We start from the raw sequence: 26811 nt of genomic DNA on the forward strand, positions 1-26811 counted from the left end.
TTTGGTTTAAGCCTTTATTCTGACAGAACATCACCCCATGGGGATTTACATTAATAGATTACAAAGTAGGACCTTGCCAAGTGGCAAGAGAGAACAGCCTTCACAAAAGTTCAGTATACAAACAACACTGTTAATGAAAATCAACATGCATAATAGTATAAAACCAAATAGATATTAGGGGAAACAATATAGAACTCACTACCTATTAATATTATAAAACTAACAACTGTCCAGTACTTTTCATAGATAATAAATGCCAACCCCACATAGAAAATAAAACATTTCTCCTCAAAAAGTGACGAAATGCACAGATGACAATATGCACACGCTCCATTATTAAGGTGTTGCCATCCTTCACTATATTGCGGACGGCTGGCTGAGGGCCGCAGGCACGTTTTCTTCCATCAAATCATGTCTGGCAGCATTATCAGGCAGGAGTGTTAATTTTAAATGGATATTACTTTCACTCAGCCATATGTAACATGTATTTCCTGTGATATGTGTACAATCAACAGCTGTTCAGAATCACTGCTGACACAAATGAACTGCCACCCAGCGACTTGTCAAGGTGAAATTACATTTAATGTTCTGCAGAATTGAAGGTGAATTTATTTCACTTTAAACGTTGCTAACTTAAGATAAAACACACTTTTTTTGTTTCTCTTCTAGAACTCACAACGTATAGTGATCAGCTTTGATAAAAAATACAAAGTGTAAATATACAAATCATGATTAGACTGTACAGTATACAAGAGAATATTACAGTTAGAAATCACAATCACACATAAAAAGATGCATTTTGTCCTGAATGCGTCCTGTTTTGAGAACAGTTTGTTCTGTGCAATCAGTCTTTGGAACATGACATTATACAGTATGCTTTGGATAGAAGTCAGACTCATAGGTAAAGGTTTTGTATACTTAAAGCCAACATTACCACTTCATGAGGTATTCGAACAGTGACACGAGTAAACACCCCTTTTACGACAACCAGCACATAACTGCCGGCAGTGGAGTGAAACCAGCTTCCAGTGATATTATTATTAGCAACGGTATGGTAGAGGAAGGCTTTCTGACTGTCACTCATTAGCAGGAATCTCTTTGCACAACAAACTACAATGTAGGCTCAGTAAAACAAAACATACATTAAAAAACACAGTCTGCTCTCTGATAAAATCTAATCATTCAAAAGGGAGTCAAATCTGCACTACTGTGAATCTTTAATGTAAATTCTCAGGACCTTAGCTGCAAACATTTTCACCACCTCAGAGGAAAAAATGATCCCACTGTAAACTACAGCTTTGCATACAGTATATAACAAAAACAAACCATACAGTGCAAGGTCACCAACAAACTGAAAGGCATATCTCTCACACGGACGGACAGAGGAAAGACGAGGACGAGGAATGGGTGAGGAGGAGGAAAACGAGGGATGGTGTTTTTTCTCTCCATGCAGTTGTTGAAAAAACTGCTACATTCACTTATTAATCACATGAGTAAATTGCGGCTGAGGGGAATGGGCTTACAATAACTGTGGCGTGATTGGAGATGAAGTTTGCGCTGCTATTCATGACAAAACAGGTAATATTAAATAGTCATCAGAACAAAACTATTGAGCGTTTAAAAAACCTGAAATAGTGTTTGTGTCACTTCCGTCCAAGTGTTTATGGTTGCTGTTTTTTTTAATATTGCTTGCACAGCAAAGCCACCAGCATTGCATTGCAACCCAACTCAGAGCAGTCAGCCAGGGTGGGACACTTTAGTCATCAGTACCTGTGTGGTTTAAAAAAACAGGAGTCTTAAACTTGCTGGTGTCTACAGAGCAGTATTTGAGAGATGGAGGTAAATGTTGCTCTGTGAAAATTTACATGTAACTATAAATCTTCACGTCTTAGATATGTTGACACAACTGTGATGATCTTTCCTTGCACACAGATTCATATTTACAAAAAAACATTTTCAGGAGTGTAGACTGCTGCAAACAGAAGTTTCTGATGACACACAGCTGAGCAGTTTGGTGATTAGAAAACGGCACAGTGTCATTTTAGAATAAAGTCACATTGGTGTAAAGGCAATGATTGTGCGTATATAATTTTAGAAGATCTAATATTGACCAGCTATCCAAGAAGAGTTACTGGTGCTGTTAAGCCTAGCTCGAGGCAGCAGATCAACTAAAGGAAGAAATCAGATCACATTCAGTTTAACTGTTAAATAATAAAATGGAACAGTGCAGAGTGTGCATGTGTTCTTTCGATAACATTTCTTTGTTCTGGTGTAAAAGAGAGCCCCGTCATGCTGCACATAACTGCAAATCATTTACAGAGGTTTACACTGAGAGGAGCTAGGTGCAAAAGCAGTACAGTACGGTGTCGTGAGACATGTTTCCTGGCCACCACACCTGCAGCTGATTAATGATTATTTAGTAAAAAAAGAAAGAGATGGCTCATTGTTTATCTGTTTTTGCGTGGTTATGTGATGCAGTTTCTCTCACAAAAAGCAAAATCAAATAAATAATCACAATTTTGATGTGAACTGTAAACTGTTTTTATCATCATTCTGTTGGACTGATTGATCCATTGGGATGACATCTTGTATGAGTGTCTTTGGTGTTGCCACAGCGTGATGGTCTTAAGGAACTGAATTCAGGTCTTTTGAAAAGGAATCTCAAGGTGGTATCATAATTTGTCAAAATGTTGGTACAAAAATATTTATATAAATCTGTACAAATTTACAAGTCTGTTTTTAGTAAGAACTGTCAAATGAATAAGAGGTATAAACTGTATTGTAAAGAACATTTTACGTCTGTTTAATCTTTATCTGTTTTCCAAATGTAAATGATTTTAAATGGCTTGAAGGTTGAACTTGCCTCTGGGTTCTTTGTGTGGACTGCTTTTATTTCAGTGATGTATGACCATATATATGTACAATGCATGTAACTATCTTCCCTATATGCTATGCTGGCTAATTGCTGATTTGCTAACACAACTCAGCCAGGTAGCCTATCTTTACTGTATTCTCTGGAGAAGACAATGAGGCAACTGATGAAGTCGGGTGTCAGAGAGCTAAGATCACACTCTGCTAATGTTAATGTCTTTGCCACAAATTCACTGCGATACTGCACAGGATCTGTACATAATGTCCAGTCTTTGCCGTTGTTCCCCCTCTGTGAACTCCTGCTTAGCAGACAAAAAAAAATGTCCGCCTCCAGCCAGTGCCCATCTTTTCTCCCTCCTCATGAGCCTCTTTAGCAGCTGGTGGTGTCCAGTAGCTGCTTTGCTGCAGAGGCTTCCTCCCTACCAGAGTTGGTCCCCTTGACGCTTGCGGCCCTGGCTGTTGGTTTCTCCCTACGTTTGATCTTGAACACATCCCATTTATCAGACAGCAGACCCTTGTTGAAAATGATGGACGTCAGCCAGGAGAAGAGCAGGATGGATAATAGTGAGATTACCATGATGGCAGTGCGGAAGGGGAAGAACTGGGTTAGCTTTCCTTCATCATCCAGCCGGCAGCCAGGGAACTTGATAGCAGGCGGGAGGCCGATGAGAGGCTCGCCGCTCAGGACCCTCATGATGATTCCCATCAGGTAGCCCACAGTGGCTCCGTAGCCATTAGACACCTTGAAAAAGAGGACGCAAACCAGCTGAGGGAACATGATGGTGTAGGACATGTCCACACCCACAAGCCAGAAGACCAGGACGCTGCTATCCAGGAAGGTGAGGGCAGTGCCAGCCAGACCCACCACCACTACTGAGATACGGATCACCCACTGCATCTCACGGTCTGACGCCTAAAGGAATGGAGAGAATGACAACAAGAAAGATGAAATGAGTTAAGTTTTACATTACACCTTGACATAGTCAGGCTCTAAGGATCATCAGGTTTTGAGACCTCTGAGGACAAGAGATCCTCTCAAGAAAACACTGTACCCAGAAGTTATAGCACTACAAGAGCCCAGCAATTAACTGGGTCATTATATGGAACATTCCTTGAGGGTGAAACAATGAAACAGATCATTGTTGGAAGACAGCAATCATCATAAACAAGACGCATTGTGAAACAGTAGGAACACTGTACAGTATGCACAGTGTGCCCACATACTAAACCCATTATTTACAGTATTGTACAGTCAATAGCTACTTTGTTGCTGCCTCCAGTTTGTGTTGTGAGTACAGTATGGTGATAGTGTCTCTGGGATATAAATGCATTTCATCAAAGGGATACTCCAGCCATATACTACTGAATCAGTGTTGGGGGTGGGTGTTGGGTGGTTAGATAGATTAAAACTAGAATTACCGCCTCACGGTTGAGAGTTCATAGTGACATTGACATTTGACCTTTTACCACTACATTCTATAGGATGTGATGTCAAGAAGGCCTTGAGGAAAGTCCCTCAAGGCCACAAGGTCAAAGTAACCTTGACCTTCGACCATCACATTCTCATCAGTTCATCCTTAAGTCATTGGTCACATTGGTGTCAAATTTGAAAAAAATTTGCTCAAAGTGTTCTTGAGACATTCCGTTCACAAGAATGGGATGGATGGACAACCAGAAAACAAAATACCTCTGGTCACAGCTATTGCTGGCAGAGTGGCTTAAAAATAAAAACTGATAGAAGCTATTTGCTGAGATTTTTTATGAAGGTTTAACAAAGGACTATACTGCCCTACAAAGCTAAAACACAGTATGTACATATTTGGTCAAAGTTTAGACCAGAACCTGGCATTTTGATATCTATCTGAGCATAAAAAAATGTTCATGTCATAGAAATGTGTAAAAATGAATAATAATCATCAACATCTCAGAGACCAAATTTATAATACCACATAAACACCACAAAAATTAGATATCAGATAAACTGTCTGCTAAAATGCTTAAAAGTACCTAGCCCAGCTTGGCTGACCGTAAATACCTTCTCTGTAGCCTCTAGTGGAAATTACATGATTTCATGTGATTAATCAACCTTTAAATTGAATTTCAAAATGTCATAAATTAAAGATGAATTCATCATACTAATGCATTAATTAAAATGGATAAAGTTGAAGAAGAACAAGAGCACTGTTTTTTTTTTCTTCTTCTTGATTTTCCAGACAAACGTTAGGTCTGTGATAATAATTGGATCAGACTAAAGGGCATACATTTAAGATTTTGTTATACAGTTATACAGAGCAGTCAAACTTAAAGCCCTTTTTTTCCTCAACAGCAGTATTCAATATTTGGTAATGGACACACTGTTGATATCTTTCTCTAAGATTCTCACCTGCTTTCTGATGATGTTCTTGTAGATATTTGAGGAAAACAATGAGGCGGAGGACAGAAGAGCTGAGTCCATGGAGGACATGACAGCAGCAGCTACAGCTCCAATGCCAATGACAGAGATGTAGGGTGGTGTGAGGAACTGCAGGGCAATGGGAAGGATGGAGCCTGCCTGGTCGCGCTCATATGGGGTAGGCAAGCCATAGCTGGTTGAGTTCCAGTCTGGGAGGAAGGACAGATGAATATTTTTTAAACCAAAGGGGATGTTTATAAGACAGAGGGAGGCATAAATAAATCAAGGAAGAGAAATGGGTTATCTGTGATAGACAGAGCTTAATTCAGTGAAACAATGAGAAAAATGTGTCTAAAATCTGACTGTAAGAAATGCAAAAGCCAAAGGCTAATGCAGGCAGTAAGCTAAGGAAAGTTGACCTAAGAATTTTCCAGAGTTTTAAGTTGTGAATGTGTACCTGTAGATGCAGCCACAGCCCCCACCAGAATGGAGGGGATACCCAGCACCAGGCAGAAGGCTGAAGAGGCAAAGCAGGTCACTTGAGCCTGGGTGTAAGATGACGCAGACAGGATTCTTTGGTAGAACGCCTGGTAGGCCAAACCACCCAGAGCCTGGCACAAGCACACAGTTGAGACATGATGACAGGAATCAGTTTGTACAGCAGTACAGGACAAGAGGGATCAATCCTCTCATGATTTGCTATTGTTTTGCATGCTTGTTTGCTCATCTAATGAAATAAGCCCATTTAACTGAGCTGCTGGGTTCAATTTGATTCAAATGCTGTGATGGCAGGAGTTATGTAAATACTACATAAGTCATACATGAGATGACATTTAGTGCTGTGTGTGTGTGTGTGTGTGTGTGTGTGTAATGCCCTCTCCCACTGCACTCACCAGCAGCATGAAGTCATCAAACCACTTGCCGGCTTCATCGAGCTCCACCGTGCCTACCCAGGGAGCCTGGAAGGTCTCGTTGTAGGCCGTCAGTGAGATGTCCACAGAGTGAGGGTTGGTCAACAGGAAAGGAACACACACCCACTGTATACACAAACACACAAGGACACAACTAATCTAATTATGGGCCCAGCGGGGGAAGTTTTCAGTCTGTCACTGGAAAGGAATCTGAAACCAAAGTTGGAGCTAAAGTTGGTTTATGAGTGTTGCACAGCACTCTTATGTCTCATTACGGTTGAGCTTACACAGTTCTCATAGAATTCAATTCAATTCTCACAGAATTATTTATTCGGCATAATCTCCTTAGGTCTGCATAGAAGCTGGACTGGATCATATCACATGGTCTTCATCAGCTGATTTAATTAGACTAGTTTTCATGAAATTTAAATAGGATTTCATGGAATTTAAAGCTCAGCTTTGAAGTCAATTAGGCAATAAGTCTTGGTGATGATTTGAACATCCAAAATTGGGCAAATTGCTGCTGATGAAGATCATGTGAAATGACCAAAAGCTCCATAACAGCTATTAAATTGACTTTGGGTGGGGAGATTATTATGTCAAGTTTTCTTTTAGCTTAATCAGTATTTAGGCTAAGTGACTGTGTGTGCAGCACATCATTTGAGGTGATTGGGATTGTCAGATAAAGGCAGTTTGAAAGGAAGTGTTTGTAACATTCCACATGTATTAATTGTTTTTTACTGCCAATGGGTGAACAGACTGCAACATAGCGGAAAAACTAAAACCTTTCAAAGTGTCTTAGTTGCCTATTAACGGTCTCTGGATTAACTTCCATATATAGGACTAAGATTTTCTGGGAAAATCCAAAGGATGTATTGCTAATGCACGTTGCACAGTGTCTTTCTTCTCTTAAGCTCCGCTGGGGCGCTAAAAGTATACAACATTAGCTAACGTTAGCTATGGAATGGAGTCCGCTGTGTAATTTCGGAATCTTTCTTCTATTTTTGAGCGAAGGTGCGATTACTGTGCATAGTGCCTCTAGTTTATCATCCATTACTTGGCCAAAAGATTTTTTTACGCCGAAAAAGGTCTTATGAAGTTTTATTTTTTGTCTGGTTGACATTTTCAAAGTTTTGAGGAGCTGCCTCATCTGATGAGGTGGTGGTTTCATTCATCCTTCACAATACCAACTAGTGCTGCTTGAAAAATGAAGCCAACATCAAGTGCCAAAAACTGTGGTTCTTTGAATGGCCACTAGGGGCTGGCTCCAGAAGACAGTCAATCCCTATATACCCCCACATTAAAATCAGTCAGATCCACCCCTTGCTCCTCCACAGCGCCAGCCTGTCACCCAAATATGCTCACTTCTATCTCCAAAAAGCTAAGATGGTGACTGCCAAAATGCTGAACTCAAGGCTTCAAGACGGGAGTCCACAAACCAATGACTGATGTGACTGTGGCTGCGCCCCTCATTTTTACAGTCTGTGATTAGAACCAGAAGAGAAAAAATGGGCAGGGCTTCACAACATAAACTCTAAGAGGGGGAATGCAATTCGAAATGATTGAGAGAAGTGGACTAGTATGTTCTCGGCTGGCTACAGTGTGAGGGGTTGGCGTGTCTGCTAGCTGTGAGCTGGCATTCGTCACCAAGCTTCTAAAAACATGTATTTTGCTGAGATTTATGAACTTATTTGGATGGAAGCCATTTTGATCACTGAGTGACAGAAACTTTAAATAGACTTAAAAGTGATCAAAAAAGCTAATGAAATCAGTGCATGTACTATTGAAGCATGTACGCTTTAACTGAGCAGGTAATATAATCAGCTATCATTGTTAATAAATCACCAGGTACCTTTGCATAAAATTTGATCCGTCTGTATGCTTTCATCTACTTGTTTCTGGTATGTGGTTGAGTGAGTAATCTGATAGGACACATAAATGATGTTCATCTCATAAAACAAGAATAAGGCCGGAGCTCTAAGGTTCCTGGACCTGATTGTTCATAATGGGCGCTGTGTGAAAAGGTCAATAGATGTTACACACCAGACTGACGAAGATGAGGATGAGCTGGATGACGTCTGTGTAGGCCACAGAGTAAAGCCCCCCCAGCAGTGTATAGATTATGGCCACCACTGAGGAGATGATGATGGAGTAGACGTAGGACAGGTCCAGGATCACGCTCATAGTTCCACCTGGAACAACACAGCAGAGCGATGAGCATCAGAGGACTGATAGAGAAAAAAGTCTTAAAACAAGTTGGTCTAATGTACAGGTGTTGGTTGCTACAGATGCATGCTTACTCTGATAGTTGAATTATTTTTTAGGTTCTCAGTCTCTCTTTTGCTTAAAATATTTTCCCTCTCACACAGACACACACTCTTCCATTCACTCTTACTACTACATACTAAAGAATCATTAGGAAGCTATAATGTTCAAATGTCTTAATGCAGTATTTTCCAAAATACAAGAAATTTTTACCAACAAAAAGCAAAACACTACATTTCTTGTCATTTAAATCAAGAATAAAGTTACACTTAAGCATGGGTGGCTTTGGTTTAAAGCTTAAAGCATCCAAGAGCTTAGATAAAGCAACAAGCCAACATAAAAGTGATAATGATAAAATTAGATCAAACAACTGTATAGAAACACATAACAGAAGCAGCCTATTGATTGTGACTCCAAAAATATGCCTTTTTCACCCTCTTGGATGAATTATCACCCTAATACTGATAATTCTTAATTAAGTAAACAAAATCAAGCAACAGGTAAGGAGAGTGTCTTCAAAAAATGAGAAAAAAATAAGTAAATGTGATCAAGTGAATAATTTAAAAAAAAAGAAAAAAGAAAGAAACATCTTGTTACTCAAACAAGGCAAGCAAAACGTCACTACCTTCACCGTCTCTTCTCCAACATTGCCAGGGTCCCCCCAGCCGCAGCCTGCAGCCACACCACAACAATGCCCTTAAACAGAGAAGTGTCAGATCGGCACCATCGATCGCCACTCACCACCCTGCTGACCCCTCACCCCCCCGGACCACCCCGTCTTAGCACCATCTTGACGATGCATACTGGATCATTTCAGTTTGACCTTTCACCCCATGTGTTTGACAGTTTTGAAAGGTGATCTGTTACCCTGGAAGATTTTCATCCCCTTATCACCAGCCTCCAGCTGCTTTATCATATTACCTAAAATAACTTGTTTTGTTTCTTTACTCTACAGGCAGATTAACCCATCACTTCATTGCCATTAAAATAAAGTAGATACTAGAGATATTTGCCGCCTGTTCACACTTGGCACAAAAATGCATTTTGTTTAGATCTCTAGAGCCTTAAATACAGATTCATTACACATGCAAATATATTAAAAGTACAGTTGGAAACTTTTTTAGAAAAGAACCTTATGTCATATCAGCTGCAACTGTCACTATACTCTGAAAGAAGTATGTGAGACAGTCAGTCTGTGAAAAAAACGTCCCTCCTCTTCCTACTGCCCCTGATGGCATTTGCTAGAACCAGACCACTTTGCAGCAGCAATAACCAATCAGAGTCGTGTTTTACTGATGTTGTGTGTTTATTTTGAAAAAGACTGCATGCATCTTACAAGCAGAAACTGTACATTTCCTGTGAAAACGAAGTGTATTTTGAAAAAACACAAGGCATGTAACAGGCGCAAATTGACAAGGCGTCAACAACAGATGCACCCAGGATAGCCAGCGCGTAATTTGTAGATGTGAAAGTCCACTGACCAAGTGCCGATACTATGTGATGAGTTAAGAGCAGGAATGTGTTGGTGAAATCAGGAAGTTGGTCTGACTGGTGGGCGGTGCTTGGTACTCCCTTTTATCTGTATCCAACATGGCGGATGGGTGACAAACTCTCATTTTACAGCTAAATAGTCACTAAAATATCTTTATGAAAACATCTGAGGCGAGAAATAAGCAATGCAGTAACAGAACACTGATTCTGATTTGATCAGTGCTGCCTAGTTTGACAGTTTAGCTAAAGGTCACAAGCAATGATTGACATGATTGACAGCTGCGTTAGAGACTCCTTGGCTCTGATTGGTTGTTTTTGTTTACATGCAGTAAAGCCATTAGAAATGCTACAAGGCAACAGAGTAGGTAGAGGAGTATACTTTTTTTCCACAGATTATCTGTCTCATTTTATGCTGTGTCAATATAGTGACAGCTTCAGCAAGTATGAAAGTTACTTTTTTTTTTTTTTTTTTTACAATTGTAGCTTTAAAAAGGTGGTCAGTGACACAAATGCAGCCTATATATGACCACAGTCATGACACACACAGATTACTTTGCATATAAGGCTCAGAATGATGGACAAAAGTTGCCATGATCTATTTCACTTGATCACATTTTGTTAAGTTTCTTTGTGTCTCTTTGCTGTGGTTTTTGTAGTTTTGTAATTTGCATTAACTGAAATGTTATTAGACTCTGACCATTAGTGGTCAGTGGAGATGCATTCTGATGCCATGTGTAAACTGAAATCCATGTCAACTACATCTAGACCTGATCTGGATATATCTGGATTCACATCCAGATTGAACCAGGCTCTCAATCTGTGCTCTGTTGTGTGCTGAGCTGTGCTGTTCCCCTCTGCGCTAAATTTAAGAAGAGGAAAGGCAGAATGAGATTCAAAGCCTCTGGGACTTAATGGGCAGTACCAGGGATGGACAGAAGGAAAGAGCTGCCTAAATACCCCTGTGTTGTTTTTAGATCCATGACCCACTTTTAAAATTCACGCATATGTATGCACGCACACACACACACCCTCTGCAGCCTTTCTGTTCTGTCCCTGATTACTTCCCAGCAGAAATTTGACTGTGTGCTGTTGATAGTGCACAGCTAACTGACAGCACAGGGAAAGTGTGTTATAAAAGTTAAATCCTTTCTGGCACTAAACCACACACACACACACACAGAGTCACTCAAGCAGACCATAAAGCTCAGTTTATACTACACATGCACACACATAAACAGTCCCCCAGCAACAACTCCAGTGGGTTAAATGCTCAGCGCACTCTCTGGAGTGTCAAGTATTAATGTGTATGCATGTGTGCGTGTTATACCAAGTGCACATCGAGGATGAATGCATGACGATCCCAGAAACAACAACAGGAGGCTTAGCTGAGGAGTGAGGGGTCCACTGATTCTATATAGGTTTAATAGGTTTGGACAAAAACGTCCCAGTAACATTCCTGCCTCCCTACCAGTCCTTTTGTGGAGCGTCAGCACAGCATACAGTGCTACTTTACTGACTCAGACACTGTCAATGGATTTCACTGTTTCCCTTCAAATCTTTTTACATCTTTTTACACACAGAAATGAAATAATAGTAACATTTAGCCTCTGTCACTCTGTCAGTCAGAGCCCTGGCACAAACAATGGAAAAAGTCTCTAATGACACAACAGTCTGGTTTAATAATTGATCACCTTTCACAATCAACAGGCTGCTCGATGTTTAACCCCCTTTTTCAAATAACACTGGAAAAGAAAACAGCGTTAAAACATACACAGGAAAACATTATGTACACACACACACATTTTCTCTCATGCACATTCACATACACACTCATATCCATTATCAAAGCACATAAACACACACAAAAACATGTGCGCACACAAAAACATGTGCGCACACGTGCACACACACGCACACACACACACACTTAAATGATCACTTACAGATTAAAGAAACAGTAAATGTGTAGTAGCTTCTATAGAAATAACAGTATCAACACAACGCTAATAATGTCACAAGGAGACACTTCAATGTTCAGATAAATCTTCTTGTCATCTACTCATTAACAATCCACATAAATAATAATAGAAATCCACTGCAGCAGTGAGTTATTTTAAGTGACTGACCCTCCTTGTGCTTATAATGCTAATGCCAACAGCTGTGCAACAACACGTCTACAGCACCTGAGTGGAAAATGTCTGTGTGTCGAATATTTGAAATGACTGTATGCTTTTCTATCTACAGCTTGGTATTATAAATTGCAAAGTAGCCTATTAATCAAGGATATTCAATTTGCTTAGCCTGGGGGCCACTTTTGCAAAATGACATGAGGCTAGGGGCCAGTTAATAATATTTATCAAATAAAATGAATAAGCAAGACAAATCCAATCACAGAAGCCACTAACAGGTCAGGTTTACACAGGAGCATCTCTAGGATTTGAGGATATTCGGGGCTCAGCCCCGACCCCTGGTGCTTTTTTCTTTTTTTTTTTTTTAATAAACAAGCTCTTTTAATTCACTCTGGCACCTTATTCACATTCATAGTACAAAAAAATTCCCCTTGTAAATCCATCTCTTTTCATGTGAATTAGACAATGGTTGGCAGGCCACCCTACACCCTATCGCGGGCTAGATTTGTCCCACAGGCTGCAAGTTGAGTATCACTGCTATAAATAAGGCATTTATTTTTTATAGTCCAGCATGGTACAGCTCAGCTTGGTTCATTACACACTTTTAAGTTTTTACTGAGCTGCACCCCCTTGCATGACTTTTGCTACGCCCGTCAAGCTTTCCTCACATGGTGCATGCATTTTATAGTATTTAGTCAGCAGATGGTCAACATTAAATTCTTGACAATTTTCAAAACAATGAGTCCTTGATTTCAGACAGAGGTAGACAAACACAGGCTTATTATTTATAGGTAGCAACTCTCGAAATTACAAATGTGGCTTGAAGCTTCTAATTTTGAGAGCTACTTACGGGTGACTTATTTTAAACTTAAAATCTTGTAAAAGGGTCTACGTTAATACTACAACTTCACATCATGATGGCTACATATATGATATCGTGCAAAATGACTGACCCTTAAAGCAGCTGTGTGGAACTTTTTACCATTTATAAAACTGTCCCTAGTTCGTATCACCCCCCTTGAAGATCCGCATATTTATTTGAACCCAACAGCGACAAAAAGGCCTTTCTCTATATGGCTATTTAGCGTAGCCTTGGTCGGGCCGGACACAGTGGAAGTCAGCAAACCAGAATACGGCACCCGGAGGCGGAAGTAAGTCTGCACGCCCGCAGCGGCCCGCAGCCATTAAACCACAGAAGAAGAAGGAGCCGTGTTTACAGAGAGTCTTCAAGTAAGTGGTACCCAACGGGCATTGCTGAGCACACAACAGTTTTACCAGATGTATCTATAAGGACTTGGTTGTACTTTCGATGTCATGGCGGATAAAGAAGGAGCACCATCTTAAAGAAAAAGAACACAAGAACAGAAGAAGGCTAAACGGGACAGTGATAGGGCTCGAGCCCAAATGCGTGTAAACCTTGGTCGGGCATTCACCAGGTGGAGAGAGCTGAGAAATTTGAAAGGTTTTAAAACTGATCCCGAGTTGGCCCTTTTCCTAATCGACAGGTATGTAATTTTTGTTTTTATTTAGAGAATATACCGCAACTTTTTAGATGTTGTTTCACTTCAATATATGATGACATGGAAGTCATAAGCAAGCTAAATGTAACATTAGCTGATGTGAACCGCTTTTGTCTAGTAACGTTACAACAAACGCCACAAAATTATCTGTGACTGTGACCATGAACACAAATATACAGCAGGCAGTTGTCCTCAGTTTATACGAAATTCAGAGCTACACCAGAACATTTATGAACAGGTCTTACTATACTACTAACTTGTGTGTAACGTTAGCATGTTAGCATGTTTCCACTAATTACCTGGACTGACCTAACATTAGTAACGTTAGCTTGGCAAGCGAAGGCTGCAGGTAACAGCTTTGCTGTGTTAGGATTAGATAAGAACAGAAACACGACTGGAGAATTTACTGATTAATTTTGCTGTTTCCACTAATTACTTGGACTGACCTGACGTTAGTAACGTTAATCCTCTCACTCTCCAAAACAAATGCATGCGGTAATTGCCGGTTGCAGTCGAGATTTTACGAATGAAGCTGAATGCCAGCTGCAGTTGGAATTTTACGACACCAGGCTGTGGGTGTCATACCGCTTCGACCAAAGGGGCCGCTATAATCAACAAAAACGTAAAGTTCCACACAGCTGCTTTAAGCAGCATTAAACAAGCAAATGATAAGCATCATCACCAGCTGATAATCTATGTACACATGGATATAAAAAAAGCAGCATTGTTCATAGGAAAGGATATCCAAATATAACTATATCTCGGTTAGCAGGGGTATGCGCAGACTTCCTCAAATCTTATGAAGAATGGGACAGAGCTAACATTAACCTCAGCTCTGGTGCTGTACGACGAACTTCCACACAGTGCTAACTGGGCTTTTTCTAAAGGTAACACCATAAACTAATGTAGTTAGTGAATGATGAGCTCCATGGCTTTAGATGTAATCAGTAGCCAGATGTGATCAGTTGCTACAGTAATCATATGGCAGTTAGCTGGACATGCTAATGATAGCAGGTTATGTTAGAGCACGCTGTCTTAAGACTTTTGCTCTTGTGGTTTTGTTTTTTAAAGGCAATTAAAAAAGGCCCTCTTAACTTTATGTACAGAGTACATCTCTTACCAGGCTGTTCTCATACATTGTTTGTATGTTTTCCTACAAACACTATTGGACCAAAATTCATACAGATGCCAGCTAATTATGAGCCAGTAAATCGTACATAATCTGTGTAGGTTGGAGGTTGGAGCGGTTGGTTGAGTCACAAAACAAAGGACTTTCCCCTGGAGACTGGCGTGCAGAACCACTGAACTTTGAGTCATTTTAAAATACGTCCTCACCATGTTTCTTTTCCTATACCTAACCACAGTAACTTTACTTGTCTAAACCTAAGTCCCGTAACTTTACAGTAATAACGTAACTTTACATCACTTGTGTAATTTACGTATGTAAGTACGTTACATCATTCATGGGGCACTAATTTGTTGCATGAGGATCTGCTACTCATACTACAGCCCCCACAGACACTGATTAAACGTGTAGAAATCCAAAGCTTGACAAGTGAGCCGTGCCATTACATTTGCTAAGCTATGATTGGACGATTGCTTTTCATATCAGTCATTTTCACAAATGTCTTATTGTGTATGTCTTGTTTTTTAAACTTCATACATACTTCCTGTTGTCTACTGAACTAAAACAGCAAAATATAGTGTCAGGTCAAAATAACAGAAACACTTGACAATAAAATGTAATCCATTATAAAGTTCAGTTATAAATAGTTAAGTTAAGTTAAAAACTTAAAACTTAATTACTCATTACTCATATTTTACAGAGTGGTGACAAAAAAGCACCATCCAGCAACACCCAGCTGTTTTTCTACTCTGCTGCTTGTGCACATTGTGTACCCAGACCTGTGTGTGCCTGCATGATTGCATAAGTGTATGTGCACAGACTGTAGTGCCAGACAGTTTTACAGTGTGAAGTAACTCACCCAGGCTGACAAGTGTGCGTGCCACCCACAGGACATCGGCCACCAGTGCGGGAAAGATCAGCGCACTGCTCAGAACGTTCCCATACTTCTTTTGGAAGGGGTCCATCATTGTCACGTACTTGTTCTCCCTCATAGGCTTGGCAAAGAAAAAGCCACCTGGAGCAAGAGGGAAGGGATTATAATAAAGTAACACTCTGTCACTGGATATGATGAGGCCAAACATGGCTATATTTCTATCATTTCAAAACCCAAATGAGAGAGAAAGGAAGAAGAGGAAGAGCATGAGTGGGAGAGTGAAAGAACAAGTGCGTAAGAACAATAGGAGAAACAAGTGTTCCCTCCAGATAACACGATAAACACCTTCAACTGAACCCATGGGTCCACTTGGACAACAATGGGGGATGTTATATTTCCTGATCAGGGACTTTGGAGTTTCCACTTCCCATTACTCTCCCACCATGTAGGCCATTGTGACAATGGGACCAGAACGCTGATGATTTCACCTGTTGTGAATGTTTACAGACGGACCAATGAGTTTGTCACTTTGATGAATTCGAGAGAGCAATCTAAGTCTCTGGGTGAACTCCTTTGCACCTGTTGCCTCAAGTCACAATCCTGACCTGATTTCACATGGTCCTATTTTTAAAATGAGCGACACTTTTATTGGTGCTCCGAGTCAGTTGGGATTTGGGGGTATGGGAGCTACGTTACTGGTCAACAATGTTTCAGCTCCAGCCAGTGAAGCCTGTGAAGTTCATTTTGACATTATATTTTATTAACTGTGTGTAGAAACATTGGGGAATTTAATTTTAGAGATTTCTTTAATTGGTTAGTCTAGTCTTTTGATGAGTTATGATGAAAATTTTAATCCAACACATTCTTGTGCTTGTTGCTGAAATACTAATACCTCAGATTACATTGTTGTGAAGCTTGCACCAGTGTGTCATTATCCCACATGACTTTCATTAGAGTGCAACAACCCTGCTGGCACCAGACGTCAATATGTCATCAGAAAAACATTGGACTCTGTTGTCCAATAGACATTAAATTTTGGTTAAAATGAACGTTGATGTTTTGTTTTTTGTTTTTTTTTAAAATGTTTGATGTTAGAATTTTATTTTGTGTGTAAGTTAACATTATGACATTTTGCAGACATAGGGTACTGTTCATTATGACTAAATGTCTTGTTTCTACATGAACATGACGTTGGCATGGGACATCTGGAAGATGTTGGGTTTTGGTTACTCATCAATGCAGCTTGACAAAATATCAACAAAATATCAATATTATCTGTTGCCAGTATTCTACTTCAGTTTGAAACTGGCATTTGACATTGTCCTGACACTGAATTTTGATCACCTGACATCACAACCTAAATTCAACCAAATATCAACATCCAGGGAGAGATGCATTTATTGTTAAATAATGACAAGGATGATTTTTCCTCTTCCAAACCTGACCTCACAAACTTGATATAAGGTTATCAGAAAGATTCTATAGAAAAAAAAGAGAACTTTATGTTTATGAAGCTTCCCAGTGTGTAAATGTTACTGGCCTGCATGACAATTTACAGGTGCTTTCTGGTGTTCACTTCAGTTCATATAAGGCCATTACACCTTTGACTATTTATGCTGGGCTGCAAAAAGTTCATGTATATTTTCTCATGTGTCCTTTTAAATATTTAATCCTGCAACATGAGGATACACATACCATGAAATTAATTTCATCAGCACAGATGTATCCTATTACTTTGACATTGTTCTTTAAAAGAAAGAAGAGAAGCTGAAGACAGTGGCTGGGGGTTCATGAGTGTTTATGGGTCAGGGTTTAAAGCTTTGGGGTCAGCGGGGCTACTCACCCAAGAAGAAGGTCAGAACGTAAGGCACAGGCATGAGAGCCCATACTGCGCCGAGTGTTGGGTTATATGTTGCCTCAGCTATACCAAGGATGAAGCCTCCACCCACCCATGTAGCTGTAGAGAGAGACACACAAACGCACACACATATAAAAAGGAGAAACATGGCATACATACCACACAAGCTTGTGCATTCCATTGGCTTCATCATGCATAACAAAACAACCACTTGTTTGACACACACTATCACTAGACATCAGTTACAGTATCACTTGCAACTTAAAACCTAAATTTATCTACCATCTAATGTCATAAACACACCAGAAAGACTGAAAACAATCAGCTGCTGTATATATATCAAACTCTTTCTAACTGTTTTACCAGTAAGAGTGAAGATGCCGACTAGCAAGTTGATATTGCGTCCGGCCAGTAATGTTATCTCCATGCCATCTCCTGAGCACTTCTTTTCCTCCTTCTTGGAGCGCATGGACGCCCAGATGCCTGTGCCCAAGATCAGCAGGTAAAACACTGCCATCACCACCAGACCCGGAACATTGAGAGCCATCCTGAACTACCTCTGTGTGCGTTTTCTGTAGAAAGACAGAATAAAGAAACATGAAGATTTGAGTTGCTAACAGCCAGAAAAAGAAATATGCAAAGGCTGTTTGCAATGCTTGTTTAAATCACTATAGCATACAGCTCAAAATGCACAAAGTTAGATTACAAATTCCATTTACGTTTTGTGTAAAAAGTATTTGTAGGACTGGGGAGGGGGAGGCAAGTTTGCACAAATTCAAATGTCATCTAAAATGATTCTGACAAAAAAGGTACATTCATCATGTGCAGAAAGCTATTAAGCGCAAATGGTAAACAATAATGAACAGAAGACAGGAGCTTGTATTCAAATCAATGCACAGAGAAGGGTGAGTGAGGTGGAAAAGGAACTCCAGGTCCACTTTAAGAAAGACAGTGAATAAAGAAAAGGCTGCAGTAGAAAAGAAAAAAGAAAGGAGCAGCAGTATCGTGGATGATGTAGCTCTGCTTGCTTGGAGGATGGGGGGATGGATTGAGGTGAAAAGTTGGAGGGGAGGAGGTGGGGAAAAAAAGGCAATGGTGGAAGGGTGGAAGGATGAAGAGTCGGAGAGGCGAAAGGGGTCTCACCATAACACTTGGCAGCACTGACAAAGATGGCGGACAGATGTTGTCCCCCGTCTTCAGTGGTTGGGCGGCCCAAGTTTCGACCCCAAACATTGGGAAGTGAACACAACTCAGAGCCACGTTAGTGTGTACACATGTGTGACTATGTGTGTGCAGTTACTGTAACTGTGCATTAGATAAATGGTTTACTAAAAAAAGGATTAAAAGATGACAAATGCTGTTGCATCTTTAAAAAAAACTGCTGGTTTGCATCTACTTGCACCCACTTCTCTGCACACTGACATGGCTTATGTTGATTACACTGTATCAACTGTGATAATACAGTCCAGGAACAGTAAAGGACTCAGTTTTTTATCTAAAATATCACAGTAAGGCAGTTTCTTGGAAATCGCGTTTTTCTTTATTATAAACAGAAACTCATAAACACAGACATCATTTTCATGGTTAAAAAAAAAAAAAGAAAAAAGAAAAAAAATAAGACATGGCACCCGCCCAAAGTAGTGAAAAACATTTGTTATACAAACGCTTTGGCTCAAATCATAGAACTTGAGGAGGAAAAAATGCATGTATATCCACTTGGGAGAATAGGGAAAGGAAAAACGGATATGTTTGTTAAAGGAATGGAGGGAAAATATGGACAGGAGGCAAATGCACGTGTGTGTGTGTGTGTGTGTGTGTGTGTGTTTGTGTGTGTGTGTGTGTTAAATGAGGGCATGGAAGGAATGGGTGAGGGGGTGTGGGGCTGGACAGCCCTGTGCCAAAGTCAACAAAAGCCTGAAAAGCTCACTCTCGTGGCCCATGTGCTTTTCTGTTTTCTGTATGTGTGTGTGTGTGCAAGCTGTTGCAGCCCCTATATACTGGAGTTCAAACTGAATCTTTATGTTACAGTACATTACAGAATATTTTCTGGTGCTAACTATATTGGTTCAAAGGGCTCCACTTGCCCACTCCATTGATCTTATGATCAGAGCTACTTTACAGGACAAGGTTTTACATGCAATGAACGCATCAAATGTGCTCAATAATTGTGATGTAATGATGTGACAGACATGAATGTGTTGGCATCAAAGTCAGTCTTTGTAAAAAAAAAAAAACTTGGGCTGGATGCAGGCTACAAGCATCCCTTTCAAACTGAAAACAAACAAGGAGTCTGATTTCTGCTGCCAGACAGGGTGGGAACATCTTGCAAGCAGTACCCAAAAAAGACATACTACGCTGTGTGATAGAAACTGGCAGTACAGTTATGCATGGGGCTAGCCACCAATCAAATCACCAGTATAACTTCAGAAAAACAAGCATTCTGAAATAAAACTTGTAACATTTTTATTGGGCTTTAGAGACCCTTTTGTCACGATGACATCATTTTATTAGCTGGAGACAAAACAACTCATCTTCACAGGGCTGTAGGCCACATAGGAGTCTTAAAATGTTGTCTTGTTGTGTTATTGGGTGCCAGAAAAGAAGGAGTCATGGCTCAAAACTTAAATTTTATGGCATACCAGCCGTCACTGCCCGTCAACAAAAACAAAGAAAACTATGGTTAAATGCAATAAGACAGAAGGACTCGATGGAGGCTATCATCAAAAATGCTTGCATGTGCAGCGCACACTTCATATCAGGTTAGGGAAAAGTATTTACTGTTGTGGGGATGAATGTGTATCAAGTGTTATCATGTTCTTGTAATCAGAAATTGGGGAGGTATCAAAGGGAATATTGGATTTCTCTGTAATGCTAACTTTTTAGCTCATTACCTAGCATCAGCTCTGGTAGCCCTGCACCAAAGTGATCTACTTCTCCATATTAACCCCTGACTGATTTTTATAGATGAAGGAAAAGATATCTGCCAGCTGTAACTGGTTAGTCCTTGTCACATGGCATGTGGTTTGCACTGCTGTGTCCCAAAAGTTGAACTCTGTTTATCTCAGGGCACAGCCATCGCATCATGATGGTGTTACTCTGATGCTGGTTGGTCTGTTGTTAGTGTTGAGCACACCTACATTGAAAGCGATAAATGTGATGGCGCAAAAATCACGGCATGTGTATGGCCCCTAGGTGTGCTCTTCAATGTGCATAGATTTGACCTAAGAACAAATCCATATATAAAAACATTGGTGAATGTTAGAATCTTTGTGAAAACTGCATAAGTGGGTTTAAATGACAAATTTCTTCTCAAGAAAAATTGGTCAATGAGGCGGTTTGCTGTTTGGAGCAAAGCAGGTAGCATGGTTGGAGTTTTTTGGCTACAAACAGCTTCCTGTTAGAGGTGTGGACTCGAGTCACATGAATCAAGTCACAAATCTGATGACTTTTGATTTGACTTTACAAATTGAAAGACTTGCAACTCGACTTGGATTTTGGAACCTGACACTTGTGATTTCACAAGATTAAAACGTATGTTATTTAGAAAGTGTGCCTCAAACCAGTTCATTTCCTGTCAATTCCTGAATCCATGAACATTAATCCTTTTATTTCATTCAGACATAAACATGCAATAACATACAATATCACTTTAAGTCTTACAGAAAATGTCTTACAGATTAAGGAAGATAAAATTATAAACATTTTCCCCATTATGAGATGAGTTAAATCCAACAAGACAGGATAGAAACATACAAACTACAAACACTCTGTTGGGCAATTGGTTAATAGTGCTATATGCTATGAGAGTGCAGTGGTTAATAGACATGCACTTGTATAGCAACTTTGTAGACTCCCGACCACTCAAAGCATTTTTACACTACATGTCACATTCACCCCTTCTTGCACTTGTGGCAGAGGCTACGATTCAAGGTGCCACCTGCTCACCTAAACATTCACAAGGACTCACACAATGACGGCTCAGCAGTTTGAGGCACAGTATGTTGCCCAATGATTCTCCAGTAATGCTGAGCAGAGGAGCTGGGGATAGATAAATCTAATATATTATTCCTCTGTTGGTAAAATTGCATCAAATTTGGTGAATAGGGCATTATGACTTGTTTAGGCATTGAAACCTGTAAGTTTAGGATTTGGGACTTGAGTGCAAAAACTTGGGGCTTACTTGTGACTTGTAAAACAATAACTTGGTCCCACCTCTGCTTCTTGTTGCTGCTGGAAATGAGGCTGGTGACAGCAGTGATACTGAGCCACACATTTAATGTGCTAAACTATGAGCTGAAAAGGGCTAAACTGGTCCATAGCACTAAAGAGTTAAGCAATAGTTCTCTGGGTTTGTGACCTATTGAGAGCAACCCATTTGACATTACCAGTATATGTAGTAGTTCGATTAATTAATAAGGTAAAAACGTGATTTGTGAAGTCTACATTAGTGAATTTCAGTGTGTACAAGCCTTTCTTCTTCATATGCTTGACTGTATGCTCAGTTATTGTCAGCTCGGCAGGATTTTCACAGTCCAGATTATTTTAGTGAGCCCCCCCTCTGCACTTTGTAACAGTATGCAAGATTTCACGGAGTGGAGAGAGGCCTGGAATTCCTCTATAGGGATATATATGTGCACGCCTACTACTGACCTATTTTGGGGATGTAAGCATATGCACAAGGTTTATAGCAGAAATTTGTGATGATTCACTCAAGCAAATGCTCTCCTATCAGCTAAACTGGAGACTTTCCACGCTTATTTCTTCTGAAATCTTCAAGTGTGATTAGACTCCTACTCAATGTATAAAACAGTTCAACATTTGCGATTAGTAATTATTAAGTTTCTACAGTTCACATAAAAAGCTACACTTCCAAAGTGTCTTTTAAAGGTGGCTTCTGTTTCGCTTTGGAGACAGAAGTTACAAATCTGGATTTTGTTTACCTATAAAGGCAACTGTGGCCAGCCAAAACTACAAATTATATGGGCCCAGTTGGTAAAAAGTAATCTGGACCTGAATGATCCATCTTCGGCAATCCCAGGATCAGCTAATCCATTTCACTTTTATGCAGATGTTTTAAAGCAACATCCTACTTGATCACCCTGATCCAGATACAAACTTTTATAAGATGACCAAATCAAATAACCAGAGCTTTAAAAGGGACTTCATATCACAATATGGGCAGTCTGCCAACAAACACACTGCAATTACTACTAATTGAGGATGGTGCGGCCAAAGAGCCCAAAATAATATTTGACCAGTTTTTGTTCATGGAATCCAGCCTGAATCCAGCCTCCTGCTGGGACCAGGATAATCCTGATTTTTTAAATCAAAAAAGGTATCCAGATCGTACTATACTACAAGTTTGATCCAGACCGAAAGCAAGACTGACATGATCTTATTTGATTTATTCATATCAGTGACATCCTAACATAACCACATTGACACAGACACAGCACAACCAACAAGGTCATAAATTTGAATAATTTTCTTTCTCTTTTTCTCTTAAGGTTGTGCACAATCATTTCCCCCAACTTGCTGAGGTATTACTGCAGGCAGCTCAGCTGGGGGCTCTATGTGAGATGGATACGTGTGAGTGGTAAAGGAGAGCACTCAACTTTATTCTCCAGTCTCTAAATTGGTCTCACACATCCTGCCAACATTATAACTTGGCTAAGCACATGTTTTCCTGTGCCTGGCTTGCATGCATGCACGCATGCACGCACGCACGCACGCACGCAGGCATGCAGGCACGCACAAACAGTGTTTTAGAAACATATCATTTCCCTTTCTCATCAAGCACACATACAAAAGAACTTTAATAACCCCTTTCACACTAAAGACTGCTCAATCAATTTAATGTGTCAGCACCAAGTCATTTGTCAGATAAATGTTGCTTCTGCAATTTGCTTACTCAGCACCTGGTAACTTTCCATAATGTCTGACACGCCTCTGCATTTAATTTGCATCTCATGCAGCCTTTGAAGACAACAGCAGCTACTATCATCTTCACATCATCATTATTTGCTATATACAGTAATCCAGTCTGTTTACCATAATGCTTAAGCGAAGAAAAAAAAAATGCATTTTGGTCCATTAGGTAAGACACCTGAAGTCCCCAGGAAATTTTCATTCATACAAGCAATATAAATACAGGAAAAAGTGTACTAAAAAATGCACAGAAAATGAAGCAACTGAACAAAACTACTGACTGTGCTTTGATGCCTTTTAGTTAATTTGTTTTTTTTATTCTCGTGGCTTGGGTGCTGTCAGGCGGTAGAGCAGGCAGCACAATTCTATAGTCAGATCTAACTGATGATTAAAATTAACAAGTAAATGCATTTTAATGACTATACAGGAAGAACAACTTGTGCGGTCAGTGAAAGACAGCGTGAGGTTCCCTTCAAGACTGCCAAAGTTAGTCTAACAACCATTCAAACAAGTACATCTAGTGCTCTTTAGACTTGAATGATGCTATATCTGATCGTGCTTATTGATTTTGGTTTTTCTTCTGCCCTGGTTACATACAGCGGACATTACGTAGCTGTCTGAAATAGTCGCCAGCAGCCAGATAGTAGACATACAACTGGTTAAAAAATAAGCTTTTGAAAGTTTATAAGCTTTTTGTGTGCGTCTGAGTTAAAAATTCCATTTGAATTTTGATATTTTCTTGACGGATGATCTCCGTCACAACACTTTAAGGCCTTTCTTTGCTGTTCCTCATTTGATCATGCAACATTATTGTTCTTAATCATAGAAATAACTTGGTAAAACTTGACTGCTTTAAGACAGTTTTAGGAACACCCAACCCCGTTTCCTCCCACAGTACAACAATGCTGAAATAAATGTAATGTTAACAGGTGATATGCTGCAGGTTTGTCAGTGACTAGTAATATTTGTCGGTGACTGAGCATAACCTTTGGCTGTGTTCGGCTGAGAGAAAGCAGGCACAGGATTGATTTCAGTCTGATTTCAGTATCTTTAGACATGAGTGCTCTCTCTGTCTAAATATTCCATGTGGTATTCTCTTTCACACAGGTGCAGTAGTGTGTCTTGGCACAGGCGCAGCTACAACACTCTTTCTACGAATACCACCCCCCCACACACACCTCCTCATCTCCCTGCCTCTCAGTACTTTTCCGTTCAGATCGGCTCTTCTGACAACTGTGTGTTTGCCACCTCCCTCTTCTCCCTCTCCTCCCCCCTGCCATTAGATAATGTGGAGCATGTTAACAGACATTATCATTTGCTATTTGTGGGTAGTGCTAAATTGAATGTTTTGGTAACTTTCACTAGAGGTTGATGGAAAGCACTGGTAAAATGTGACGTTGCTACGCTCTAGATGCAAGGATACTGTATTTCACAAAGAGAGAGCACGAAAGTGAGAGGAGCAGCAGAAAGATCATGAAAGAAAACTGGCTGCCAACTCCCTTCTCTGTCTTTGTTAAAAACCTTCTCTAATATGGTAATTTGACTTTTATTGCCCGCAACAGTTCTGAGATGAGTTCTCTGGAACACTCCCAGGCTGTATTTAGAACATTTCTGGGAAATCCTCTACTGAGGCTTAACAAGCAGAACAACAACTGAGACAACTGCAAAGAGGAGACAGCAGTCTCTGTAAACATCACACGTAATTACTGCTGCTCTGTGGGTTTTGAAAGGCACTGAACTAACAAGAATATTTTAAAGTTGACTTTGGGGAATAATGTTCCATTGTTTTATGACTCTTTCACTCATGCGTCTCTACCAACAGTATTTCTACATTTAAAACTACCCCAAGGTACATGTTGCTATATAAGGTCAGTGGACATAGCCATAATTTCTGATTGAATTCTGCTTTACAAGTCACAAATGGTGGATTGGACACACAAGTGTACCTTGAAACAAACAGTACGTTTACATGCACAGTGAAATCGAGCTATAGTTATAGCTTGATGAGGCCATTTAATTGGACTACTGTCCTTGTCCCAGTATACAAGCATGGGAGAGGAATCAATTTATTGACCAAGTATGTCCAACTCTGCTACAATAGTTGTGATATGCCCCCTGGTTGATGCTGGATGTTGATTTCACCACGTTATTACCAGGTTTTTCTTCTGTTACGAATTTAATGCTATTTGACTTCCGCATCAAAGCCTGGGGGCGGAAACTGTCGAGCATGCACAGAGCACCTAGGCCAGGTTGGCTCTGATTTACTGTATACATGCAGGAGTGATTCGACTCCCAATCATATTATCTAATTTAGTACAATTTTAGTCAGAATAACATGTTAACATGTATTTTAAAGTCCGGTTTTAGTCGGACTAACACAATAAATCCGTTTTTTAGTGTCGTGAACGTACTGAAAGATGGACTATCACTACCTCTGACAAAGTCACTCACAGGACACAGAGACAGGTGCATCAAAGGTCTCACTGGCAACAAAAGGATCTGTCAAAAGAACATGTCTTAAGAAGGAGCGTCTCAATAAAGTATTACAGCAAATCTATTAAAATTTTTACTAGAGATATGTTAATTAGTCTATATCAGTCTAATAGTACCCAGTATACTGTACACACTGCTGTCTGACAGTCATCTCAGGCTCCTCTAATTCTCAGACCAAGTGCAGTGGAAAATTACAGCTTATCAATCCCATTGATAGAGAGGATTATGAAAACAAAGATAGGCAGCTGTAGTCACAGAAGACAAACCGCAATATCGTTTTTGGCTTCACAGGAGTGCCCCTCAGGGCTATTTCTAGGATAGGCATGCACTCTCACTTTGAGTGTCCTAACTTGACTGAGCTTTAAACAGTTTTCTCATAGAGAAGCTCACTCACACACACACACACACACACACACACACACACACATCCTGTACATGCGAACACACACAAGGAAACACTTATGTACTTTTAAGTAAACGCATGTAACGAAAGTCAAAAAGATGTTCATCAAATACACAACATAATGGCAGGAAAAAAAAACTGAACACAGGGAACATACGTGAGCATATTCAATGTCTAGATACATACCTAGGGTTAACAGTACGTGTCAATTCTTAGTGATGATGTGAAGCAGGAACAGAGACTATTCTCACAGGATGGAGAACAGGCCAGAAAATAAATTCAGTCCAGGAGGAGAGAGATCCCTGCAACACTCATCCACAGTGTTGGGGAGTAGAAGAAATTGCCAAAAGATGGAGGGCAACACAAACAGTTAACAGGTGTTCTTAAGTCTCTTACACTTGAAAAAAGAAAACAAAAAGTCTATTTCAAAACCGATCTCTTAGAAGAGTTTAACAAAATGCTCTGAGGTGAAGAGGGAGAAGAGTCTGAGTTGACTTTCAAAGCTCATGAGGCAGGTTCAGTCGAGGAAGGATGGAACTCTCTAGAATCA

The 26811-nt window shown here is 40.1% G+C and overlaps 1 protein-coding gene across 3 annotated transcripts; it reads right to left on the reverse strand.

The window, feature by feature from the left end:
- LOC117255744 (high affinity choline transporter 1-like) lies at nucleotides 1-26811 on the reverse strand. 3 transcript variants are annotated; one of them, XM_033624904.2, is made up of 9 exons: nucleotides 26448-26811; nucleotides 17801-18009; nucleotides 17423-17536; nucleotides 15565-15720; nucleotides 8218-8366; nucleotides 6157-6300; nucleotides 5721-5874; nucleotides 5255-5472; nucleotides 1-3784 (listed from the first exon to the last, which is right to left on the reverse strand). In XM_033624904.2, the coding sequence occupies exons 2-9, from the start codon at nucleotides 17982-17984 to the stop codon at nucleotides 3242-3244; spliced, it is 1662 nt and encodes a 553-aa protein (XP_033480795.1). In that variant the 5' UTR covers nucleotides 17985-18009; nucleotides 26448-26811; the 3' UTR covers nucleotides 1-3241. The 3 variants fall into 3 exon arrangements, with proteins under 3 accessions (XP_033480795.1, XP_078019724.1, XP_033480796.1); XM_078163598.1 differs by lacking the exon at nucleotides 26448-26811 and adding an exon at nucleotides 9065-9111; XM_033624905.2 differs by lacking the exon at nucleotides 26448-26811 and adding an exon at nucleotides 9065-9135.

Source organism: Epinephelus lanceolatus, chromosome 3 (genome assembly GCF_041903045.1).
Source record: "Epinephelus lanceolatus isolate andai-2023 chromosome 3, ASM4190304v1, whole genome shotgun sequence".
Taxonomy (NCBI): Eukaryota; Metazoa; Chordata; class Actinopteri; order Perciformes; family Serranidae; genus Epinephelus; species Epinephelus lanceolatus.

Coding starts and splice junctions, on each gene's coding strand:
- LOC117255744 (XM_033624904.2), bottom strand. CDS start 17,984: ATGGCTCTCAATGTTCCGGGTCTGGTGGTGATGGCAGTGTTTTACCTG. Junction 5,875..6,156: donor TTGATGACTTCATGCTGCTG/GTGAGTGCAGTG, acceptor TGCTTGTGCCAG/GCTCTGGGTGGTTTGGCCTA. Junction 3,785..5,254: donor AGAACATCATCAGAAAGCAG/GTGAGAATCTTA, acceptor CCATTCCTTTAG/GCGTCAGACCGTGAGATGCA.